Source organism: Alosa pseudoharengus, unplaced genomic scaffold (genome assembly GCF_046254945.1).
Source record: "Alosa pseudoharengus isolate Yale_2024_CS ecotype anadromous, Long Island Sound unplaced genomic scaffold, YU_APseudo_1.1 YU_APseudo_1.1_scf_24, whole genome shotgun sequence".
Classification (NCBI taxonomy): domain Eukaryota; kingdom Metazoa; phylum Chordata; class Actinopteri; order Clupeiformes; family Clupeidae; genus Alosa; species Alosa pseudoharengus.
Window position 1 is genome coordinate 16,002,431 of NW_027468689.1, and position 26,146 is coordinate 16,028,576.

Genomic DNA, 26,146 nt, shown 5'->3' on the forward strand with positions numbered 1-26,146 from the left:
AGCTACACAAGGACTAGGAGAGAGAGAGAGAAAGAGGGAAACTGTGTAAGGGTCCAAAGAGGAGACAAAAAGCTTCGTCGACCAACCACACAACCACATTTTTCTGTCTGCAATTCTATTCTTTTCCTGAAGACTCGTCATTTGAGGGCCACCAAGCTCCAGTGACTGATACTAAGGTCGAAGGTCAACTTTCTTGAAAGAGAGCCACAAACAGAAGGGTCAATCTCCTCTTAAACCTCTGGAGGGAACTGTGAAGAGCAGCTTTTGGCAAGTCCTCCATGCACCAGAGAGAGAGAGAACGAGGGGACGAGAGAGAGAGTATACAGTAACATAAGAGCCTGCTGGGTAAGTTTAGTCCCCTGGTTTTTCCCTTTGGACAAGCTTTGTTCAAAGTGAACCTCCCCATGATATTCCAACTCTAGCTAAATTTGACTTTACTGCATGTACTTGGCACCAGTATGGGTGGGTTCTACTGCTTTACTATGCTATCATAGTATTTTAATGTTGTATTTCAGTGCATACATCTGTAAAGCTGGGCATTCAAATTATGTGTGAGTGTATTTTATGTTTATATTGAAATTGATCAAGGTTCACTCTAGAAATGTCTGATGTGGAGTTGAAAACACTTTCTATTGTTGTTAATGGTGTAATACAGTATGTAAATAGATAAGAAAAAAAACACAGCAGAGCGTTTACCGACAGAGGATTTCATTAGATCTTTTTCTAGAAACATCTACAAGGCCAGTCTAGCAGCTGGTAGGCATCATCCAGACTGGTTGGTCAACAGAAGGACACATTTGAGATAACCACAGCGGTACATCCAAACACCACGCAGTCTTAGTCACAAACAATGTTAAACCTCATAGTCTCTCTGGATCATGTTGGAATCTAAAAACTTCAAAAGGCATTGACATCCAGTGCCATGACATTTCAGTATGATGGCACATTCACATACACATACATTTAAGTGATGAAACAGATTACGATTTGGGGAGGGTGTGTGTGTGTGTGAGTGTGTATGTGTGTACTTACCGACCTCCAATTGGCAGGCATACCTGAGAAAAGATTCAGACAGCAACATTTTGCTCCATCTCAGCTGTCACAGGTAGCCTTGTTATGTGGCACAGGTGATACTCTCTGTGCCCTTAAGTGTTAAGTGTTGGTGGGCATATTTAATTTGAATTTGCATTGAATTTTTGAATCTCATATGTTAGATTGGCGGATTCACATAAAGAATTTGTGTGTGTGTGTGTGTGTGTGTGTTGTGTGCATATGTGTACTTGTGTCTGTGTACTCATGTGAGCGTCTGTGTCTGTAATGTCTCTGTGTGTATGTGTGTGTGTGTGTGTGTGTGTGTGTGTGTGTGTGTGTGTGTGTGTGTTTGTTTGTCTGTGTATTTGCACAGGTGTGGTTTGAGATTTCTCTTCTTCTGCTCTTTGGCTAGTGTGCCGTCTTTATTTGGGCAGACTATTTTGAATGCTTCCCCGGTGAGCTACAGCACCAGCTGTGGAGGCTAGTTTCTGGCGGCACTGATTTGATTTCTGGGTTACTTCTCAAGACTTCCGTTCAGAATCGATGAACTGTCCCAGGACATCTGTTACGTGGAGAAGTAACAGTGTTCACGATCATTTATGAGAATTTAATTCCTCTTTAGCTGCTGTTCCCATCATAAAAATATGTTTGATTTGTAAAGGTATTTATGTTATTTTTTTGTAAATAGTTGAAACTCACTATACACTGTTTCCTCAGCCGTGACCTACAGTGTGTCCCAGAACAGTTTGTGTGAAACAGCTGAGCTTTCAGTTCCTCGAAAGTTCTGTTTTTTCATCTACAATGATTTTACATGGAGGACATGCATCTCACAGGATCAGTAAACAAAAAATGTATGTTGTTGCCACATTGATCTTAAATGTTGGCTCTACTTGTGACACTAGATCTCTAGAGATCTACATTATGTGGTATGTACTGTAAGGTGCTGAATTTTAAGAATATCTGTCTTTTTTAATCTGACCTTCACTTATTTCATCCCACCTTCAGTTGCTACATGGAATAAGATTGATCTGCCCTGAAACAATGATGTGAAAATATATTTATGACAATGACTCGGGATGAATTTCCCTTAGGATGAATACAGTATCTATCTAATGATGATACACTGAGTGATGATACCCTAATGATATAACCCATTCCTTCCAGAACCTGTTGCCATGATGAGACAGTATATTTAGATATTATGATGATGGTGAAGATAATGCTCTGGTCACACATAGAATGCATGTGAGGTCACATTGACATGAGACATGTCCCCTGTTGATTGTTGACTGTTGATTGCATCCCCCTAAGCTGTTGATGTTGTCGTTTCCATTTCCTTAGTGTGGTATGCGACAGAGGACGAGCTGAAGGTGCTTGAGTTTGACTGATAACAGACTGCATTCCAACGGCCTGAGACACAGGCAGACCGAAAGAGCGAGCGAGAGAGTGAGAGAGGAAGTGTCCCCAACCCAAACGCAGATATGGATCCGTTTGGCGGTGCGCCACGCGTGCTCGGCTACTCGCGGCCCGTGGTGGTCAGCAGCGGCGCAGACGCCTTGCTCAAGTGTCAGATCGGTGGAGACCCCCAGCCCGACGTGGTGTGGGAGCGCAAGAACATACCCCTCTTCTCCGAGGGCCGCTACAGCATCTCGCAGGAGGGCAAGGCCTACTTCCTGCGCATTTCCTGCGTGAGCCCCGAAGACGCCGGGCAGTACATATGCAAGGCCAAGAACAGCATCGGAGAGACGTGCGCGGCCGCTACTCTAAAGGTGGAGCATGACTCGCAGGAGGTGCTCGTAGTGCCCCCACCACCACCCGCCCAACACCCGCAACCACACCAACCACAGCCACTACAGAACGGGAGCATAGAGCCGGAGAAGCAGGAGGTGAAGATGGAGGAGCAGCAACAGAAGGAGTTGGATTTTGAGAACCGCGACAGGCCTCGCTTCCTCATCAAGCCGCTGTCGCTGCGCGTGGACCGGGGCGAGGACGCCGCCTTCTCCTGCAAGCTGACCGGCGAGCCGCTGCCTGAGGTGGTGTGGGAGAAGGACGGCAAGCGGCTGAAGGAGATCTTCGAGAGCTCGCACTACCGCGTGTGCCAGCAGGACGGCGGCTGGTACCAGCTGAAGGTGTTCCGCACGCGGGCGCCCGACGGCGGCGTCTACACGTGCCGCGCGTCCAACGAGAGTGGCGAGTCGGTGGCCGGCGCTGTCCTCCTGGTGCAGCCCGTGCCTGAGACCCGCGAGGATCGAATGCAGAACGGCTATGCCAATGGCCACTGCACGCCTGCTCCTGGGTCCTCCCCTTCGTCGCCATCATCATCATCATCATCACCCCACGGCAAAGACCGTCACCACCACATGGCCAAGCACAGCAAGGAGCCACCCCTGAACGTGGCCAAGGCCAAGAAGTTCGCCGTGTCGGAAGGGAAGCATGCCAAGTTTCGTTGCTATGTGACGGGGAAGCCAAAGCCGGAGATCGTGTGGAAGAAAGATGGCGTGGCCCTTGAGCCCGGCCGACGTCACATGATGTTTGAGGACCGGGAGGGCTACTACACTCTGAAGGTGCTGTATTGCAAACAGCAGGATTCTGGCCTCTACATATGTGCCGCCTCCAATGCTCTTGGCAACACCCTAAGTGCTGTACTCCTGTCCGTGAAAGGTATGTTCATGTTAGTTATTTATGAATCCATTAATTAAAAGATTAACTTTAAAACACACATCGGGCCCTGGTCTGGCAAAGTGCAAAGTCATCATTTTAATTAGGGCCTCATTGTGTATAGCGAGTTAACATTAACATTATCAGTCAATACACATAACACTGACATTATCAGTCAAGATAACATGCAATACTTTTACATTTTAATTGATTATTTTTTTATGTTAATGATTAGCTTAATTGTTTAATAATGTATTGTTACATTGTAATGCCCTCAAGGTTATCTGCGCGATAACTTTTGACTCTGGTGCTATATCTCCAGTCCACTCATTTGTTAGCACACACGCATGGATTACACAAGTTGACTCTTATAATTGGTAATGGTTTAGATTTAATCCTCTCGGAGACTCAGCTGCCATTGCCAGGCTCAGAGGCATCTATTGCATGCATGCCATATCTCTCTTAATTCGTAATCTGGTGGTGTCTCTCAGAGACTTTCTTATTAACTAAGCAGCACCCATGGGAACCCCTAGGGGTGTTAAATGTGTTCTATAGGCCGGCTTGTGTAGGCACAGAGTGAATTCCAGGAAGTCATGGGCTTGTCACGTCTAATGGACGTCAACATATACATTAGAGGTGCTTTCATTCACGCTCAGAGATGATCTCATCCCTTCAGACGAAGTGCGTAAAGGTGGTGTTACAGATCATTCATTTGAATTTGGACTCAGTGAAAAGGTGCTCCAATGCAACATGTTGGTTACTTCCAAAGGAAGTAAACAGGGGTATCAAAACAGCTGTTGGAGCTCTGGAGTTGCAATCCTATCTTGACTTACAGTAAACTCAAGTGTCCTCATGTGTTGGCATGTCTGAGCAAGGTTACGTTAGAGCATGCAGACCTGCCAGACCTATAACTGCCCTCCCTGAAAAGAACTAGCAGAGAGCATACAGCAACACAAGGATAACTCTAAATTCTGTACTTAAACTCTAAATTCTGTACTTTATAACCCCTTTAATATTTTTTTTTTGTTCAGTCGTGTAATGGCACATCCTTTTCAAGTGACCCCTCTCAACAGTCTGGCTGCCCACTAGCATGCCTGGCTAAATTTAGTGTCTACCTCATGCCCTGGCTATGTGGCTAATGAATGCCTAAACACCTCAGGCTGAGTGACGAGGACCCAGACAAGCTGCAGAAACCTGCATGTCAGAATGAATACATACTGTACTGTACACTATCTACAGTCACTCCAACCTGGAACAAGTCTGAAGTGGTCTTAAATTCACTTGGGTTATAATATTTAGTTATTATTACTTATTTACTTATTATAATACTTATAATAAGTAGACCGATAGTAATCACCCAATGTAAAATGCATTTCCTTTATTCAAAGTGCTCAGGAGAAATGACCTCATTATTTATTTGGAGTGAGAGAGAGACATTTGGTTATTTGAGGTATTCGACAGCTCCTTTGCCAACATGTTTTGTTCTAATCCATATAAGGCTATTATATACTACATGACAACATTCTGCTTTTAGCACAGATTTGAGAGTTTTGGCTAAAAACTAAGATTACTTTTCATACTATATTTAGTTTATTATTCAATTTAACTCATGACTTTTGTGAGAAAGTCATTTTGCGGCAACCTCACCTTCTTATATCTTATAAGGTGCTTAGATGGGGCAGACATCATAAAAGTGTCTGGCAATGCTTGTGGTTAGAAATGTGCGACTGTGATGAATCTTTCCAACTTACAGACATGCTTAATTTAAACCAGAGTGATATTTGTCCCCTTGTCCCCACAAGACCCATTGCTTGCACTAGGGGGACCAAGGTTCATGTTGACCCTGGGCTCTATAAAGTGGTTTGAGATGTATACGTACATTATGACTCTATACAAATTGAATTGAATTGAATTGAATTGAATTGACTTTGCCTGACCTCACCTCCACTGCTGGTGTCAGCGCCGGCGGTCCGGTTCAAGCGGGGTCTGAAGGACGTGGAGGTGCGGGAGCGTGACGTGGCCGTGCTGGAGTGCGAGGTTGCGGAGGAGTCCATCCCCACCGCCTGGTACCTGGAGGACCAGCGGCTCCAGCCCAGCAACAAGTACGACATCGAGCAAAGGGGCACCAGGAGGACGCTGACCATCCAGAACGTCGGGGCGGACGATGACGGAGTCTACCTCTGCGAAATGGCCGATGGGGGGAAGAGCATCGCTGAACTCTCGGTTAAAGGTAAGCCCACAGTAGGTAGTGAGATCTGGGTCTCTGCTCGCTATATGGAGGCATTATGTTCAGCAAAACAAACTTTGCTTCAGTGATCCATTACTGTATATGGTGGACGCCATCTATTACTAGTTTAACTATTCAAAAAGGAGTCTAAAAGGAGTAGGGGATTCCTGAGGGGCATTTTGTCACTATCCAAACTTTTATATCTATGTTATTTTTTTAAGTATATTTTTTGGGCATATAAATATGATAGGATAGTGTAGAATCACAGGAAGCGGGTGGGAGAGAGAGTCAGGGTGGGATCCGGAAAGGACCACGAGGCAGTAATTGAACCTGGGTCGCCGGCGTACGGTGCAGGTGCCCCAGCCAGTTGCGCCATCTATGTTATTAACAATAATAAACCAACTTTGTACAAAACCTGCACTATCCTGTTGCTCGTGTCTAGGCACCATTGTACGCAAGCTGCCCAGGAAGCTGGAGGTTCTGGAGGGGGAGAATGCTGCCTTCTGTGTGGAGGTGGAGGAGGAGGACATGGAGGTCTACTGGTACAAAGATGGCAACCAGTTACGAGAGACTCACCAGACAATCCTTAAGTCCTTTGGCAAGACCCACATCCTGGTGTTCGTGAACTGCTCGTACCAGGATTCAGGGACAATCACATTTGTTGCAGGGAGGTCCAGGAATAGTTCACGGCTAAAGGTCAAAGGTGAGAACAATTCAGTATTTTTTAACCATCACTTTACTGCAAAAAATGATATCTTACCAAGTGTTATAGTCTTATATTAAGATAAAAAAAATCTAGTTTGTTTTTAGTTTAAGTACTGTTTTTAGTAAAAAGATACTTACTTTGAGCTCTCTTGTAAGATTATTTGACAAAATAAGTCAAAATCTTCATAAAATGTACTTACTCCACTGGCAGATAATTTCTTTAATGTTATCACAAGATTTTCATTAGTTTCAGGCATCAACTTTATTGTCATATACTCAATATTCAATCAATTCAAACATGTACAGACATTATTCAAATGAAATGAGATTATTTCAACACCCTTTTACTGTATTTGTGCTGATTAGCTGCGAGACACTGCGCCCCGCCATGCCCGGTTGGGGTCAGTATGGACACGCACACAGCCAACGGCGCCATGCTCTCCTGGGAGCCCGCGCCCAACCTGCAGACGGGCACCAAGACCGTGTACGTGCTGGAGCGGCAGGAGGTGGGCTCGCAGGAGTGGCGCAAGTGCCTGAGCACGGAGACGGCCACGACCGTGGAGGTGCTGGGCGACAGCGTGCCCTGCGAGGGCGACTACCGCTTCCGAGTCTGCTGCGTCAACAAGTACGGCCGCAGCGGCCACGTGGAGTTCCCCAAGGTCATCCGGCTAGGTGAGCGCCACGTTCATACGGAGAAATTATGCTATCCATAAACAAGTGGCCCCCATTTTGAGTATAGTGCTGTAGGGGCCATTGGAACATAGTGCCAAGTACAGTAGATCTGTATTTTCAATGTCTCTTACTATATATTTAATGATGACGGACTGTTCTGGAACATACTGTATGGCAGTAGATCTGCTTTTGGAAGTCATCATGAACATAAATTCTTCACACTTTGCTCAAACAGATATTCATTATGCCATGTACTGTATGTTATAGACATTCTGAGGATTTATGGGTTGAATGAACTACCTCTGGGTTTAACTACTTTCTAATTTTTTATCATGCATATGTTTTAGATGTGCACTCCAAGCAATGCCACATAATTAGTACTGTGTTTTTTTCATATTGATATTCATATTTCCATACCAAATAAAAGTCTTGTCTGTCTGGTTCTCCAGTGCCTGGACCAAAGATAAAGACGCCCCTGAAAAATGTGGTGGTCACTGATGGTGACGATGCCGTATTCTTCATCGAGCTGTCCGCCACCATGATCGGCACCTGGTTCCTGAACAGCACCCAGCTGGCTGACAGCGAGAGCATCACGCTTCGCCAGACCCAGCACCAGCACTCCCTGCAGATCCGCGGCGTCCGTGACATCTACAACGGGGCTGAGATCACCTTCATCGCCAGCGGCGTCCGAGATTCCGCTCTTCTGCAAGTTGAACGTATGTACAGTACTCTAACCTGACCACAGGGACAGTAAATTGTCCACAGGAAATTTTCATTGGGAAACACTTTTTCATTCATACTACAGCAGTTGAATGTTCCTTTCCATATATCAAATGAATTATCTAGTTGTATGGTCTTTGGGGGGGATGAATTCAGGCAAACTTAAAAGTACAGTCTACAGTTGTTAGTACTGTAGGTAGGTTGTTCATATTTGAACATCTTTGCCTTTCATGCTTTGCACTGCTTTCATGCAACGCTGTAAAGTTTAAAATAGCTTTTGAGCACTCAGTCAGCTACATTGATTAGTTGAATTTGACAGACAAGTGTATTGGAATAAGCTTGCGGATTTCACATACTAAACGAAAGTCATGTTTGGACTGATCTTGTATCTTTTCAGCACGTGAGGTCAAGTTTGCCCCTCTAAGTGAGCAGGACACCGCCAAGAAAGTAGAGATCGGAGATCCCATCGTCCTCTACTGCGAGGTGTCACACCCGTCAGCGAAGGTCCAGTGGTTCAAGGATGGAGTGGAGCTCGAGAGGGAGGATGGGCTGAACATCCAATCAGAGGGCAATATGAGGAGGATTGTCATCCAGTCTTCCGAATACTCCCACTCGGGACACTACACCTGCAAGGCGTTGGGCGACACCATTATGTTTAACGTGGAAGTCGATGGTGAGACACTAAACACAGAAGATCCACCTCTCAAATCCTTAACTAGAGATGCGATAGATCCACTAAATTGATTTAATTAACTTGCTGCCTGCCATACTGTTTCAGGATATGTTTTTTTATGAGGAAAATAAGATATGGGGAAATGCCTTAGTTAGTTCTACTTTACTGATGACTATTTCCAAACATCCGTGAAGAAATAGAGGTGTTGTGCACATTCATTGCACCCAGGACACAAAGCAAAAAAGACCATGTCCACATTTCTAACCATAAGCTGTGGACATTCTCTTACATGATATCTCTCTCCTTTCGTCCACCGTTAGTTTGTACTCTCTCTATTATGAATATGATGCTTGAATATGACAATATTTGATCACTATAGCTCACAGACTGTCCTCTGCACAAACTAACTAATCATCCATATAGCTGGCCGACCGATGTTTGCACCCGTACCAGAGGAGGAGAAGAACAAGTCCGTTGACGCTGGCGACTCCGTCGTCCTCCAGTGTGACGTCTCAGACCCTGATGCTGAGGTCCACTGGTTTAAAGATGGACAGCCAGTCGTCCTGCAGGATGGTGTGGAGGTCCAGACACAGGGCAAACGGAGGATGTTGGTCATTCCGTCTGCCAGTTACCAGCACGCTGGCATGTACACGTGTCAAACAAGTGACGATGTCAGTGTGTTTCAGGTCGACATTACAGGTGACCCGAATGGACAAGTGATGTTTTTCGCTGCATCTTTAAACCAGGCTTGTGCAAAATTCCAGAATTGAATTGAAACTGGCTCTTAAATTCCAATTAAATTCTTGAATTTCACTTGCATTTCAATTGAGGTAGCAAACAGGAAGCAGAATTGCAATTTGAATTGTGCACAACCCTGCTTTAAACTGCTGATTGCATTGACGGAAGAACCATACGGGCTTGGAATGATCAGTTGTGAATGGATGGATAGATGATAAAGTTGTGCCTCTTTTCCTCCTGATGGTTTAACATCTTCTTTTCCCTAAAATGTCTGATTTATTTCAACAGCACATCTTAATCATTCATTTGTGAAATGAAACTATTGAAATTGAGCATGCTTTCAAAAATGTGACCTGCTGTTATTGGCCAGCTGCAGATGTTTATGGGGAGGCACATTGAATCTCAGTCTATTTTAATTCATCTACATTGGTTGTTCCACTGTATGGATTTTCCAGGAACAAAATCCGAAAACAAAATCCGATATCTACAGTGAGGTCTTTCCCAACTCTGCAGCTGGTTTCCACTGTGATACATTGATTGTTATGTGAATTGTAAAACCACTACACACGCAAACATTTCTTTAATCATTTTAAATGATTTTCAGATAAACTATACTATACAAATTGAATGTTTGGAATTCAATTCAAATTCATTCATTTATTTGGTGCCAAAACAAATGAAATTGTGTCAAGGCGCTGTAGAGAGTCAAAAACCTGAACCCTGAACCATTTGGCTAATTTCTCGTAATCTATTATGAAGTGTTGCGTGTTTAGTGTTAAATCATTTGCTAAATCACTTGTGTGATGCGTGTGGATGCTCCTCCACTCTATCCAAACTAACGTAATTGAATCTATTTCTTTCCTTAGTAACCCACTGCCTGACATAAACGGCACAATGGAAAACACTCTCCCCTCTCAAGTGCATGTCCAGCATGTCCAGTGTACCAACTAAAGTCACCAAGATGGACCAAACTTACCAATAACCCCCACCCAAAAAAAGTGTACCCCCCAACTGTCTTGTGCTCTACGTTTGTGCCTCTTCTTGACTGTGCCCCATACGGGATGTCCCTGCAGGTCCGCCGGTCACCTTTAAAGAGGTTCCAGAGGAGGACTGCGTAAAGTCGGCCATGGAACTGGACCCTGTGGTCCTGTACTGCGAGGTCTCACGTCCAGACGCTGTCGCTCGCTGGACGAAGGACGGCGTGGAGGTGCAGGCGAGCGATAACGTCACAGTCCAGACTGAGTGGATCATGAGGAGGCTGATCATCAGGTCAGCCGACCGGATGGATGCTGGGACATACACCTGCCACGCCGGAGACAGCAGCATGTCATTCACTGTCAACATTAAAGGTATCTATCTAGACAGACGTATCTTGAAGCTGAACCAAACCAAAACAAAACTGAAGTAAACTAAGCTAAATGGATTAAATTAGATGAAACTAAATAAGACCAATCTGTATAATATATGTGTAATTACTGTACATGCATTGCAAAATACCAAAAAGTGTCCCATGCCCTGTTCCATAAACCATCGGCACATGTTCTTTTTTACATACTCCTATCTTACACAGAACCTCCGGTGATGATTGTGGACCCTAAGGATGACATCCACCTTGACCGGTACATCTCTGACGAGATTGTGCTGAACTGCGAGCTGTCTCGCTCCAGCGGGGTGGCCCGGTGGTTCAAGGACGGCCTTGAGGTCCTGGAGACGGAGAACGTACGGGTCAGCTCTGAGGGGCCCTACAGGAGGCTGATCATCCTCTGCGGCACCAGGGAGGACTCTGGGGAGTATGTGTGCGACACTGGTGGAGACTCGGTGTTCTTCCAGCTTAGTGTCAAAGGTGGGGGCCTTGTAACAGCAGTGGCATTGCATATGAGGAGTGGCTATTAAATAGCAACACATTTATTATGAGAATATACAGTATGAGTTGTAGGAATTTTTATTCTATAGGCCTAGTTGATAGATTAATTGAATAAAGAAATGAGTCAATGAATCTATCTATCTATCTATCTATCTATCTATCTATCTATCTATCTACAGTATCTATCAGGCAATCAATCTATCAATCATTCAACCAGTCAATCAATCAATAAATCAATCAGTCTGTTTGACCATGTAACTTCCTATATATTAAAATGTATTGTACCAGAATATTATGTCAGAAAATATATATACGATGTACAACCTTTGTGTCCAATGTACTGCTCACGCAGCACATGATGAGAAGTTGCATACTCATGTCCCGTGGCTCACTGTAACGTTGTCCCTGTGATGTACATGATGAGAAGAACTCATGTCCCGTGGCTCACTGTAACGTTGTCCCTGTGATGTACATGATGAGAAGAACTCATGTCCCGTGGCTCACTGTAACGTTGTCCCTGTGATGTACATGATGAGAAGAACTCATGTCCCGTGGCTCACTGTAATGTTGTCCCTGTGATGTACATGATGAGAAGAACTCATGTCCCGTGGCTCACTGTAACGTTGTCCCTGTGATGTTGCAGAGGCGCCCGTGCGCTTCGTCTCTCCTTGTGAGTCGGAGGTGGCGATGGTGCGGCAGGCGGGGCAGCCGGTGGAGCTGTGCTGCGAGCTGACCCGTTCCGAGGCCGACGTGCTATGGTTCCGTGACGGCCTGGAGGTGGACGAGGCGGACGGCCTGGTCCGGGAAGTGGACGGGCCCCACAGGAAGCTGGTCATACCCATTGCCTTGGTAGAGGACACGGGGGAGTATATCTGCGAGTCGGCTGATGACACCGTGACATTCCTGCTGACCATTGAAGGTACATTTGCTGTCACTGGATATCTGTATGGACTAGTTTAGCCACATGTTTTTTTGAGGGAGAAACTTATAAAATGCTTAGTTTGATAAACATTATAAATGGAATGAACATATACTGTACATCTTACTACTGTGAAAAATTACTTGGGAATTCCACAGTTCTCATGAAACCTCATGTTTTTCATTTAGTTACATCCCACATACAGAAGAAGAAGAACATTTCTTTGTATTTTTAATATTATGGCCCTTCTCCTTCAGAGCTCCTTCATATATTTATATACAGTATGTGATTTTATTTTTGCTTTTCATATCCTCAGAGCCCCCTGTCCAGTTGGCGCGGCCTGCCCAGATGGAGAGTGTTGTGGAGCCGGTGTCTGGGGAGCCCCTGGTGCTGGAGTGTGAGGTATCCCGTGACAACGCTGAGGTGCACTGGCTTAAGGATGGGGTGGAACTGGAGCTGGACAACGACAACATCACCGTGACGACCGACGGCCTCATCCGCCGACTGACCATCCACTCGCCCTCGGGAGAAGACTCGGGGAAATACACCTGTGATGCCAAGGATGATGCTATTGACTTCAACGTCAACGTCAAAGGTGAGATCTTCAGTATTTTCAACCTGATATTTTCAAAGATGTTACACTTACATTGATGTTACACTAAGCATTTTTAACATTTCAATTAGTGCACACCTACATATAATATTTTATTCCCAATCGATGTCAGTGCTCCCTGTTTATCAACCTTCTACCATGTTTTTTGTTTAAACTCCAGTCTACCATTTTATGTTCTGGTTGTGAGTTGTGATTTCAGAAATATAAAGCTCCAATATGAGACATAACTGAATTAACAGAATTATGGGGTTCCATTTCAAGTTAGACTTTGTAAAGTTCCTTGAGACATTCATGTTTCGCGTAAATAAAATTGAATATAACTAAATTTAATTAGATACTTTATTGATCCCCAAGGGGAAATTCAAGCTATAGTCGCATGTGCATGTCAATGTATGTGTCTGAATATGACAATAAAAAAGACTATCTAAACGAGAGATGTGTTACTGTTTCCAGACGCCCCAGTGACGATCCTGCGGAAATCAGAGATTGAAACGGACTACAACTGTGTAGTGTCCGATGACATTGAGCTGGAGTGCGAGCTGTCCAGGGCCAGTGGGAAGGCCTGCTGGTACAAAGACGGACAGAGGCTGGAGGAGAACGAGAGGTTCTGTGTGGAGAAAGAGGGGGCCTTCCGCTCGCTCATCATCCTCAATGCAGATCTGAAAGATTCCGGAGAGTATTTCCTCGATGTCCTGGACGACAGCCTCACGTTCACAGTGAATGTGCAAGGTATAGGCTAAAAAGTATATAGGAAAAAGTATTTTCGATTACACAAGAGTGTTTTATTGCGGTTCAGAACAGTGCAGTTCCAGCAAAATAAAGATATATAGCAGTCTTATGGAAATGTGAGTTGGCGTTTGTGGAACTGCTTTTCCATATAATAAGACTGTTACACATCTTTATTTTGTTGGAATTTCAAGTTTTAGTGAATCCAGGGATCCAGCTTTGCTGAATATTAAGGAGATTCAGGGACTATTTTAATACTACTATTTTAATGAATAAATTCTCCTGTGGCCTAAACGAGCCTTAAAGTCCATTTTTCCGTACTCTGTCCCCGTACTTTCCCAGAGCCCCCGGTGACCATCGTGGGAAACTCGGACGATCCGGAGTATCAGGAAATGGTGTCAGGAGATGACCTCATCCTTGCCATTGAGGTCTCCCGGGCCAACGCCCCCGTACAGTGGTACTGTAATGAGAAGCTTCTGGTCGAGGACTCGCGGACCCACATTGAGACGTACGGCACACTGAGGAAGCTCATCATTACCGACATCAGGCCCTCGGACTCGGGGAAATACACGTGTGACGCGGTCAATGATAAGATGATGACCGTTGTCAAAGTGCAAGGTACAGTAAATAGATAGGAACATCTGTTAAAGCAGTGAACATGAGAGTGGTGTCTTTTTGGGTGACCACATATGTCTTTTTCCAAATAAAACATCCTTGTGGGTAATGTTCAAGATTAGGTGCTTCCGACCTTGAGATCAGGTGCTTTTGACCTTGATAAAAAAAAAAATTGGTGCAAATCTGTAGTTTATAGATTGAACCCTTTGGAATACTTTTATCTTGTGCTTACTATACTTACCATAATAAACTTCTAATTATGAAGTGATATATCAGAATGATGTCTAAGGAAGAGCAGTGGGGCTGAATTACTAAAAAACTGAAATGGGAGCCCCCTGGGATGGGATGGGACGGGATGCTTTAGATCCTGCACCCATCATGTGTCATAACTCACGTTAGTTATGTACTCAATGTGTGCTCGTCTCCCTCAGAACCTCCTGTCACCATCGTGAACAAGAAGGAGGTGAACAAAGTGACCGGCTATGAGAGCGAGAGCATCACTCTGGAGGTGGAGCTCTCACGAGAGAAGCCCGCCGTCCGGTGGATGAAGGACTGGACGCCGGTCAACAACGAGCGCTTCCGTATCGGCTACAAGGGCACGACACACTATCTGACTATAGACCCACTGCGAAGGTCCGACAGTGGGGAGTACACGTGTGACGTTGGCGACGATGAGATGCAGTTTAGTCTGCTGGTGAAAGGTGGGAGAACTGGACTGGACCAAGAACAATTATCTATCTATCTATCTATCTATCTATCTATCTATCTATCTATCTATCTATCCATTCATTCATTCATTCATCCATCCAGTCTTGCCCTTGTGTTGTGTATACTGAAGCACATACACTACATTACAGCCATTTCTTTATTAAAGGTGCTCTGAGCAAAGTTACGCGGTTTCTAAGCTAAAACATTCACATACTGTACAGCAAACATCACCTCACCATCCACTAGCTGCCTGTGCCTGTGAATATACTGTAAGAAAATGCAGTCTCTGTGGACAGCCCAAAACGACAAAAAAAAAAGATTGGCCCAGTCTGGACCATAAAAACATAGCAAACTGTTCCAGCCAATCACTGACGAGATGCGCGTTTAGGAGAGTTTCAATTGCACAGGAGGGAGGGGGAGGGAGTAGTGAGTTAGCTCTCTGTTTAGTTTGAACGTCAACAGAACGTTAGCCAACATCACTTACAACACCTTTACTGTAAATACAGTGTTACATTGACAGAGACAGTATACAGTATTTACAGTATACATTTATATGTAGAATACACACCAGACCTTTAACTATTGTTCACTAATGCCACCACAAAGCAGAGGGCACTGAGATACTGTAGATAATTTAACAGCATTTGACCCTTTGCCAGTTTCATTGCCAATGCGTTACACCATCATTATACAGTACAGTATGAGTTGATGCTGTTAATGAATGTGCTAAAGTGTGTAAGTCACATTACAAGGAAGCCTTCTTCTCTCCTTGTGGTGTCAGAGATGCGAGTGAAGTTTGTGAGGCACCTGCACGACACCGTGGCCTACAAGGACGGCATGATCACGCTGCGCTGCGAGGTGGGCAAGCCCAAGGCCGACGTGCTGTGGCTGAAGGACAGCGTGGAGATCCTCCCCAGCCGACGCTTCACCATCCGGGCCGACGACCAGGAGCGGAGCCTCACCATCCACCGCCTCACCAAGGAGGACGCCGGGGAGTACAGCTGCGAGTCCCGCGACGACTGCACCAGCGCCTACCTCAGAGTCGAGCGTGAGTGTGTGGTTTACGCATGCACACACACAAATACATATCCACACATGCATACACACACGCACACACACACACACACGCACAAACACACACACACACACACACACACACACACACACACACACACACACACACACACACACACACACACACACACACACACACACACAGGCACACACACACACACGCCAAACACATACAGTGTCTGGAGACAACATCACCAGGTTTTTTGTGCTTTAAGAGAAGCTGATCAAGCTGCCTTATCAGTGATGATTGATGTTTTATTTGAAACACACACATACACACTCACTCACTCTCACACACCCACACACCTACACACACACACACACGTTACATGTAAGACGTACTCTCAAATAAAACATAGATTTTTTGTATCCTGTGTTGCCCCTGCTAGTGCCCCGTGTGGTGGAGTTTCTGACTGAGCTCCACAACACCACGGTTCTGGAAGGCGAGGACGCCACCTTCAAGTGCGTGGTGTCACCCGAGGACGCCCAGGTGGTGTGGCTGATGGACAACGAGCCCATCCCGTTGGGCGATCGCTTTGAGGCCTTGCAGAACGGCCTGTGCCACACACTCCTTATCCGCCGCTGCCAGATGCTGGACATGTCCAGGATAACTGCCGAGTGCGAGGGGGTCACCTCTAAAGCCAGCCTCAAAATACAAGGTTGGAGGACAGCACCACAGTATTTTAACTATTACAGACAGGGGTGTAGTGGAGGCTAAACACAAGTAAACACAGTTTATCCACCTCTGAAATTTCAGAAACAGAGTTTATCCACCTCTTATTAGACTTTATCCACCTCCCAAAAGAGTTTATTCACCAATTGCAACTTTTAACATTAAAAAATCACACTATATTATCCACATTCACAATATGTACATTCACCAACACTCCAGGAACCATTTAATACCACTATTATTATTATAAACATTGGACAATAACCTCCACCGTCATCTAACATGTTCTGAATGCCTTTTTAAAAATCCGATACCGCATGATGACCGCATGATGACATAATTAATAGTTTATTAATATTTTATTTTACCACTACACCCCTGATTACAAAGATTTTTAGAAGATCCTGTATGTGGAAAGACTTATGGCCAAACTGGTTACTAACTAAAAACTGTCAGTGGTGAGTGAATAACATTGTATGTTATATTGGGGGGCAAACCAGTTAAGTGTTACTTGACTGTATGACTAAAATGACTGCAAAAGCTCAGAAATGGAAAAGCAACACTGGGTTACCTTCATTAAGTCATTACTTAGATGTTACCCATTATGTGTAATGATATGACCTGAGAAGAAAGCTTTTGTATGTCTTGTATGTGTTTTTGTTGAAAAATATGGACAGTAAATTGATGTACTGTAAGTTGTTAGTGTATATTTTATGTACAGCAGAAACACTACAAAGAAATACCCATACAGTTTATAATGTGATGAACATTGTATGTACTATATGTTCTATAGGTTTATTTGTACGTAATATATGTCTATTTTGATGTGATATATGTGTATACGTATTGTCACTGTGCAGAGGCCCAGATTCTGTTCACTAAGCGCATGGAGCCGGTGGATGGAGAGGAGTTCCAGGAGGCCACTCTGGAGACGGAGATCAGCCTGGAGACTGGGGAGGTGCAGTGGATGCGTCAGGGGGTGGTCATCCAGTCCGGGCCCCGCTACACGCTGTCCCAGACCGGACGCAAGCGCCGCCTCACCATCCACAACCTGGGCCTGTCCGACCGCGGCACTTACCGCTGCGAGACCCTGCATGACCGCACGCAGGTCAAACTCAACGTGGAGCGTGAGTGTCCACAGCCAGGCCTGGACCTGGTTTTTTTTCTCTGGGGGAGTTTGAAAGGTGCTTTTTTTTTTATAAATGTCTTCATGTAGATAGGGTTACCACTGAGATGGAGTTGGGAATTGAATTACAATGGGGACTGTAACAGGAATTGTAATGGATATCGAGATATTCCTGGGACGCACATTTACAGACAAATGGATATGTTTGTCTTTGAACTGGACTCTCAACCTAATCACCACCTGTTGGATGGTGACCGGTACTGGGAACTGGCTGGAACAGAATCACACTAATGAGAAATGAGATGACGGCATGGTTGTGTCCAGAGCTGTGAGTGTCAGATGTTATTGCCTGCTTTGTGTCTCTGCCATCCCCAGCGTCCCGTAGGATTATGGTCCCTCAGGTTAAGGTTAAAGCAACACCAAAGAACTTTTCCTCTGTTGCACGCACGCTATTTGTTTATCCAGCAACGGCTTTGCAAATTACGATGTCCATAGACAAGGTAGAATATGTTGCATGATTTTATGAAAGTATTATGTATTGCAACATCATGCAAGTCAAATGTGTAGTTTCTTATGTCTCATTCCATCGAACTACAAGCCCGCTACCCGATCTGGCAAACTTACATAGTGCGGTTATAGCCAATAGAGGGCCGCGAAGCGAATGCAGAAGTGCCGTTCACCCTGTTACGAGTTGATGAACCACGGAAACAATTTTGGAAACATTATTTTAAGGTACAAAAAATTCTTTGGTGTTGCTTTAAGGATAGATCCCCTAAAACAGCACTGTGTTCAATTTCAAGTTCAAACAGAGTTGATTGTTCAAGGAGGATGTCTTTGTCTTTGAACTTTCTTTGACACTTGAAGAATGTTTTTTTTTTAATTATTTAAATGCTAATCCTAAATCAGCATCCATGGGTTTTTTTTTTTGAGAACTAACTCTTCAGGTCATCACAGTGAACTCAAAACCAACTCAAAACAGTTTCCAAACATTAGCCTCTGTTTGTTATTTTGACCGCACCTCAGCTTCCTCTGAACTCGGTTTGGCCCTGTCCTGGTCCACTTCTGGCACTGACGCACTGACCCACTTCAGCTTTCAGCTCCTGTCCTGTTTGTGATCAGAGTCCAGCTCTCTCTATTGCCTCTGCCCAGGAATTTAGACAGCTTTTGTTTGACGTCAGCTAAAGCATATGCCGCTATCCTCCTCTCCTCACCTTGGCAGCGGTGAGCATATAGGCCGCTGCTACTGCTGCCACTGGTGCTGTTATCATCTATAAAAATAAACCTGGCCTGCATGGGCAGATGGATAAAGCCTTGTGAGAGTGCAGTCAGACTGATGAAAAGCTGGTATGCTCCTGTCAGAGAGATGGAAGAGAGAGGGAGAGAGAGGAGAAGAGAGGAGTGGATGAGAGGGGACAGACCAGAAGGCAGAACCAATACAGCACATTTTGGGATTACACATCCCTAATCTGTTTAGAAAGTGATAGATTCCAGGTGTTTCAAGTACAAAGAGAGATTTCGCTAGGAAAGACAGCCAGAAATGACAGCAGAAGCCTAGGATTATCCAAGGCACAAGTAGAGATCGATCCTGTGTAAAAAACATGGTATATTTATGTACATGAACATGTTTCACATTTCACAGGCATGGACTAAGTCGTCTAGCCTGGAAAATCCAGACCCTGGTAATCTAGAAATATTAAGGGTCTGGCCACGAACAATGTAATGGCCCAACTCGAGGGGCGGCAACAAGCATGCATTTAAAAATCTCACTGCACACAATTGGATAACACTAGACCATGTTTACTCTGAAGGATTTCGGACTTCGACGCAATCAGATAACACTACGGCCAATTTTTACTGTCATCCAACGTTGCAGTGCTGTATTCATCAGTTTAGCTGGTTCCCCAGGATGCAAGGGGTAAAAGTAACGTGCATCATTGCTCATTGCCAGAGTGTCTCGCAGAGACAATTCCATTGTGCTCTCGCGAGAACTCTGGATTTCCAGGGTATAAGTCGTCCTGGACAAAATGAGAACTTTTAAGATCTCTATTGGGAAAAAAAGCATTTTAGCTCGGAGGCTTTTGAATTTAGGCTAGTTTCATTTGTTTTTTTAAGTGACATTTTGAACAATACCAGTGGGTTTAGTTATTGGAAATAATGTTTTCATAAAATGTAGTGGGAAACGTACTGCACACTCCGGAATAAACTTGGTCTTGCTTATCTTAATTTACCTGTCATCTATGACTTTCTGCTTAAAAGTGCTATCCAGTGAGGTGCAAGCTGATGGGTGCACCCTCTGCTCATACGGTCATCAGTTAATTTTTCTTTTTTTTGCTATTTTTCCCCCTTTCTTTTCCTCTCCTCTCCATAGCGAGGAAGGTCTTTGTCCGTAAGAGTCTGATGGACATCGAGACGTTTGAGCGGGAGACGGCGTCTTTCGAGGTGGAGCTGTCCCACGCAGACGTGGAGGGGGTGTGGCAGAAGGACGGCCTTCGCATCAAACCCAACAACAACTGGATGGTTAGCGCCAACGGGCGCGTCCACGGCCTCACCATGTCCAACCTCACTCTGGAGGACACGGGAACCATCGTCTTCTCATCGGATGGCTTGAGGACCTCGGCCCGACTGCAGGTGAAAGGTATGGGGAAAAGAATTATCCATCAATTTATACCTCTATATACCTTATACCTTGACAATGTCACATACATGTGTATACTCAGAATCCAGAGATTCCCATTCAGATATCTAAGAAAGAAATTAGAACATTAGATTGTAAAATGTGGCTGTGTCACTCACATCAAATTATCTGAGTTGCCATGATGTCGCATTGTCAAAATAATAAATGTTTGTAATCAGACTCAAGAATGACGACGGTCTAAATATCCAGTGCTCAGCTATGACTTTTGTAGCCAGTGAGGATTAAAATGGCTCTCTGTTTTGGACCATGAATCAAGATGGGAAGAGACAGCATCGTGGCACTGTCTGCCTAAATATCCAGCACCACTGTCAGCACGTCCAAACCATGAACATAACTTAACCTCAGAGTGACTGTCGGCAGTGGGCAAAGATAAGGTTACCAGCTCAGGCCATCCACAAATCCTCCAAGGACGCGCATAACCAGGTGACAGATGAGGGCCAGTGCTGGGCCAGATTTACTGGAGTGGCAGCTGCGATAGAGGCTCTCGTGATCATGCTTATAAGCCACGGAGCTCATCATGGAGCTGGAGTCTCTCAGTGCATCCCATACCACTGTTGCACATCATAGGTCACAACAATAGCATGACATCAGTCAGGGTAACATAAGACCTCATCCCCTAAACATGCATGACCCCCCCAGATCTGCTGCTGAGCTATTTAAGACCACTGGATTTAAAGTCTATGCATGCGGTCAACACATGTTTTCGACTATGAAATGGCAGAACAATTGGAAATGATCTGGGATATCAAATGGATGAGCTACTGCACATACTTAGTGCATATTATGTCTGTGCGGTGGTACTGTAGGGTCTGATATCATAACCTCAGATACATTCTCTATGTTATATACTGTAAATTGCCCATATTTTGTCCATATATTTTGTCCATAAAATGTTTTCTTTAGATTAATATTCAATACAATATATTTTTACTTACTGTGTTAAAATGCTCATAAGTACTGTCTTGGTAAGTAAGTCTTCTCTTCTTCTTTATATATTAAGAAACCCCAGTGACTATCCTGAGGAAACTCACTGATCTCAGTTTTGAAGAGGGCTCACTTGTGACTTTGGAGTGTGAATTGTCCAGACCAAATGTTGAAGTAAAATGGTTCAAGGTAAGATTCCGATAAACTGTTTATTATTTTTCAAAAAGATACATGAATCACGTTTCTTAGTCAAAAGAAGAACACTCTTCAGAGAGAACCTTCAGATAAACCAAATGAAACAGCACACACTGGCTGCTATCTCACCACCCATCCATATTGCAGCAATAACACCTAATCCCTGTAATCTCTTATCTAATCTCTGTGTGAAACGTTGGCCTCAGGACGAGACGGAGCTGAAGGCTGGTAAGAACCACAGAATCTACTCCATGGGGAGGAAGCGCTTCCTGCAGATCCTGGAGTCCAGCCCCAGCGACTCGGGCAGCTACTCGTGTGAAGTCGGAGATCTCAGCACCTCGTGTGACCTCAACATATATGGTACAGAGTGACCCTCCCTACGTTCAACCCCTACAGAGGAAGACTGTTGTTATTAATGTGTTAAACCTGAAGGAGTCAGCCGCCTAGTTTTTGAGAGTTTATTGTTATGATATGTAATGATGTGTAATGATTATTTTGTTAGCAGTTGCTCACAAAATGCCTTTCAAGATGCAACATTATTTGTATCCTGGTACAATACTAGATAATGTAACCTAAAGTGGAACAAATCACCATTCCGATCTATAAAACAAATCCTCTAATAAATCCCACCTTCTCTGCTTCAACTGGATACTCATAGGCTGCTCAGGTTGTTGAGGAAGGTGTGTGTGCCCCCTAATGCTCTGAATAGGGTGTTGCAACTTAAAAGAAAAAGACATTTGTCTCTTTTCCTTGACGTCAGATGTGGCATGATGAGTTTTATTTTCTAGCGTGAAACATTTTACTATATTCAAATCAAAAACAAAATGAGTAAAGTGACCATAACAAATATATATCCCTGCTCTGCGTGCAGGGAAATGCTGCTAATGATTTGATATAAATTAATATTTATTCCTGATCTTTTAGCACATGAAGTAGTAAGTCGCAAAAAGGCTAGCTTAATGAGTGTGTGGTGGAGTGGTCTCTTATGGCTGTATCTAAGTCACTCTTGTATATATGGTATGACGTTTGTTTTTATTTATGTTTTATTTTGCACTTTTTTACTTGTAGAGCATGCATTGGAGATCGTCCAGCATCTGGAGGACTTGTGCATCCAGGAGGATCAGAATGCTGTGTTCATGTGCGAGGTGTCCTTGATGGATGTGTCTGGAGACTGGTACAAGGACGACCACAAGCTAAAGCCCACCAGCTCCATCAAAATCCGACGGGAAGGTTAGTGACACGGCTGAAATCACAGAAGATTTGAATATTCTGACAACCGACTATAGATTCAGATCTTGTCTATTCTAGTCTGTATGTCAGTGTTTTTGTATATAACTCTATCATCAACTGAAGTAACAAGTATTTGGATGGAAAATATAACTATTTCAAATGTACTTAGTTTTTCAGATACCGGTCTGTTTATTTGTTTATTTGTTTACCTGTTTATTTGACCAACACGTGTGTTGTGGCTCATTTACAGGAACAAAGCACTTCCTCCTCATGTGCAACGTGACAGCTGAGGACTCCGGGGAGATCAAATTTGTTGCAAAGGATCTGGAATCCATCGGCTATCTTGAAGTGGAGGGTAACCATTTTTTTTTTTTCTATAGCCATAAGGGGATGTAGCTCAGTGGTAGAGCGCATGCTTCGCATGTATGAGGTCCCGGGTTCAATCCCCGGCATCTCCAATTATGTGCCCGGTGGTAATGTAGTGGTTAAGGAGCTAGCATTCAGCAGCTAGTTGTATATATGTATATATATATATATATATGTATATGTAATGTACAGTATCTCTTATGTTTCCTTGCTCCCTGTAGACCGTCCTGTAAGCATAGTGAAACCCCTGCGTGACAGGACAGCCCTGCAGAAGCACCGCGTCATCCTGGAGTGTACAGTGTCCACACCACGCTGTGACGTCACATGGTACCGCGGCGACACGGAGCTGGAATCCTCCGACCGCGTGGAGATCACCAGCGAGGGATGCTGCCACAGGCTGATCATCCAGCAGGTGGCGCTAGAGGATGAGGGAATATACAGTGTAGAGGTTGGGGAGCACACTTCAACTGCAAAGCTCATGGTGGAAGGTGAGAGGGTGGTATCAGGGTTTATTACTGTAATAGGTAGCTATTCATGATTGAATGCACATGATTGCCCTCTGGCTTTCTGTTTAAAAATTTGTAGTTTTTCTCTGAGTTTGATGTCTCACACACATTCTCTCTCTCTCTCTATCTCTTTCTCTCTCTCTCTCTCTCTCTCTCTCTTTCTCTCTCTCTCTCTCTCTCACACACACACACACACACAGGTCAGTCTATCCTGCTGGTCAGGGAACTGGAGGACGTTGAGGTGACCGCTCCGGATCAGGCCTGCTTTGAGTGCGAGCTCTCTATGCCCCTGCTGAAGGCCCCAGTGTGGTCACTGAATGGGGAGACGCTCCAGAACAGCCCGGAGGTCCGACTCGAGACCCAGGGCTCGGTCCACAAGCTCATCTTTAAGAAGACCTCAGTGGACATGTGCGGGACAGTGCGCTTCACCATCGGAAAAGCCAAGACCTGCGCACAGCTCATAGTAGATAACTAGAGCCTGGACTCACTCATAAAGTTTAGAGTGTAGAAAGTCCGTCCTGTATTCCAAGAATCAGTCTTTGGTCATAATCACAGAGAATAGAGGTAGTATGCTGAAATGAAGTCCTGAAGAACCTGACCACCTGACTTAAAGGTTAATGGACACTGGATTTCTAAAGGTTGCAGGACTGGACAGTGGACACTAACCCTGATGCTGATCTAAGAAAAGTGCAGTAGTACTAATAATTTAGACTTTCATTAGGGAAATACTGTTTCGGCACATTTTTTAGATATTATCAAATCAGGCCCATTTTTCATAATATAATTGAATGATTTGAATAATTTGAAAGAAATCAACATGGAAATTAAGAAAAAGCAGAACTACCTGGACAAATAGTTGATGTGTATTTCTGTTTAGCAAGTTGTCTGACATCTATAGTATTTTTTTTATTGCTGAAAAAGGGGAGTTGTAATGTACTGAATGGGTGAAAGGCTGAATTGGAAGAAGAAAGTTAGGTAGTATTGGCTGATAAGGGTTAAAGTGATTGAGCGGCTGGTTTGTAGGTAGGCAATTTGAGTATGTGCTTAGCATGAGTGATGCTGAGGTGGAGGCAAGTTATGGGGTTATGGATCTGAATTACTGAGTAATTCATGTAATGGGAGGGCGTGTTATAAATTATTTTACAGAAAAAAAAATCTGTTCAAGTGCATTTTTCATGATGTATCTTTTATATTGAGCACTTTTTATAACATTGAAAGAAGGTATGCACTTGGTGCCATTTCAAAGAGGGATGTCATGGTTAACAGAGAAGGCAGATTCACTAGGTAGGGTTTTCTACTGGAAAAGGAGATGGTTCTATTCGATGTTCTAGAATGGTGTCTGTTCTAGAATAATGATTGTGCATCCCCTTTCTGTATTTTACAGCATGCATGAAAAGTCAATTCTGTTGCCAGTGTGTCCCAGATGTTCTGATGATATTAAAAATAAAATAAGGAATAATGACGTCAAACTATAATTTTTCAATCAATTTTTACATGAGTCACTTACGGTGTACATTTTAGGACATCCTCAGCTGTCAGACCTCAGATGAAAAGGCATCAGGTCTCAGGAAAACCACTGTCAATTTACGGAATTACACAGTAATTTCTCAGACATCATAGTTCCGCAAATTCAACTCTAAACTCCAATCTATATTTCATTTCACTCCATAAGTAAATGGTGATGTTTTTATGCAAATGTTTTATTTGATAAGAACTTGAAAACAAAAGTACATCCAGGTGGGTTTCAAAAAAGCATCTATATTTCCTTTGTGTCTTTATAATACATTGTGTTATACATCACAAGAATAGTTTTTGCTAGAGAACAGCTTTTCTTTCCAAAGAGAATCAGAGTGAAAAGCCTATATGTGATAGATACTGTATGCACGAAAACACAGAGAAGAGCATGGCACATTCTTATCAAAATTACACTTTCTACAACTCTTGACCAAACTGGACCGAGCAGTTCATTCAGAATCTTAACTAAGGTCTCTGCATTACACAACATGATTTGCACGCGGGTCCTTATTCACAAACACACCGATAGTGTCTCCAACAATAAATTGAGTTGAACTCAGCACTACATATTGACTGCTTTTGAACCACTGGGGCCACTTCAGCCAAATCCTAAGGTCTACATACTAGAACAGGCACACTCTCTCTACCATGACAGCATGTAAAGGTTCTGGTAATAGGATTCTTATCCTCACACTAGCAATTTATGTAAATTGCTACCACCAGGAGTCTGGTAAAATACTGAAGTTGATGGTTTTACGTTAATAACTTATCTTACCACCATCTAGAATCCCTTCATTAACATTATTCAATGCATTGTTTTATATTAACAAACAATTAACAACAGCATTGTCTACGAGTTATTTTATTCACATTAATAACTGCATTCAATGTGTGGTATTAGCAGCTTCCATTAGATAAGAATACACCACTGTATGTGAATCACATGACAATATAATGATAACTCTCCATGAA

At 43.9% G+C, this 26,146-nt stretch overlaps 1 protein-coding gene and 1 non-coding gene across 2 annotated transcripts; both read left to right on the forward strand.

Moving 5' to 3' along the window:
- On the forward strand, nt 1-25,202 carry obsl1a (obscurin like cytoskeletal adaptor 1a). Its single transcript, XM_076303262.1, has 25 exons — nt 1-345; nt 2,374-3,693; nt 5,651-5,920; nt 6,360-6,620; nt 6,989-7,294; nt 7,744-8,010; nt 8,412-8,687; nt 9,111-9,386; nt 10,499-10,774; nt 10,996-11,268; nt 11,933-12,208; nt 12,525-12,803; nt 13,275-13,550; nt 13,890-14,165; nt 14,594-14,863; nt 15,652-15,918; nt 16,334-16,603; nt 17,478-17,744; nt 20,112-20,378; nt 21,439-21,551; nt 21,764-21,917; nt 22,626-22,787; nt 23,038-23,142; nt 23,375-23,641; nt 23,860-25,202. The coding sequence occupies exons 2-25, from the start codon at nt 2,514-2,516 to the stop codon at nt 24,132-24,134; spliced, it is 6,909 nt and encodes a 2,302-aa protein (XP_076159377.1). The 5' UTR covers nt 1-345; nt 2,374-2,513; the 3' UTR covers nt 24,135-25,202.
- trnaa-cgc (transfer RNA alanine (anticodon CGC)) lies at nt 23,174-23,245 on the forward strand. Its single transcript has one exon. It is a non-coding gene; the product is annotated as a tRNA-Ala (tRNA).
- Nucleotides 25,203-26,146: the final 944 nt, after the last annotated feature.

Excerpts from the sequence above, each read along its gene's own strand:
- obsl1a (XM_076303262.1), top strand. The coding sequence starts at position 2,514 with ATGGATCCGTTTGGCGGTGCGCCACGCGTGCTCGGCTACTCGCGGCCC. Across the intron at positions 5,921-6,359 it reads CGCTGAACTCTCGGTTAAAG|GCACCATTGTACGCAAGCTG; the intron begins GTAAGCCCACAG and ends GCTCGTGTCTAG. Across the intron at positions 21,552-21,763 it reads TTGAAGTAAAATGGTTCAAG|GACGAGACGGAGCTGAAGGC; the intron begins GTAAGATTCCGA and ends CGTTGGCCTCAG.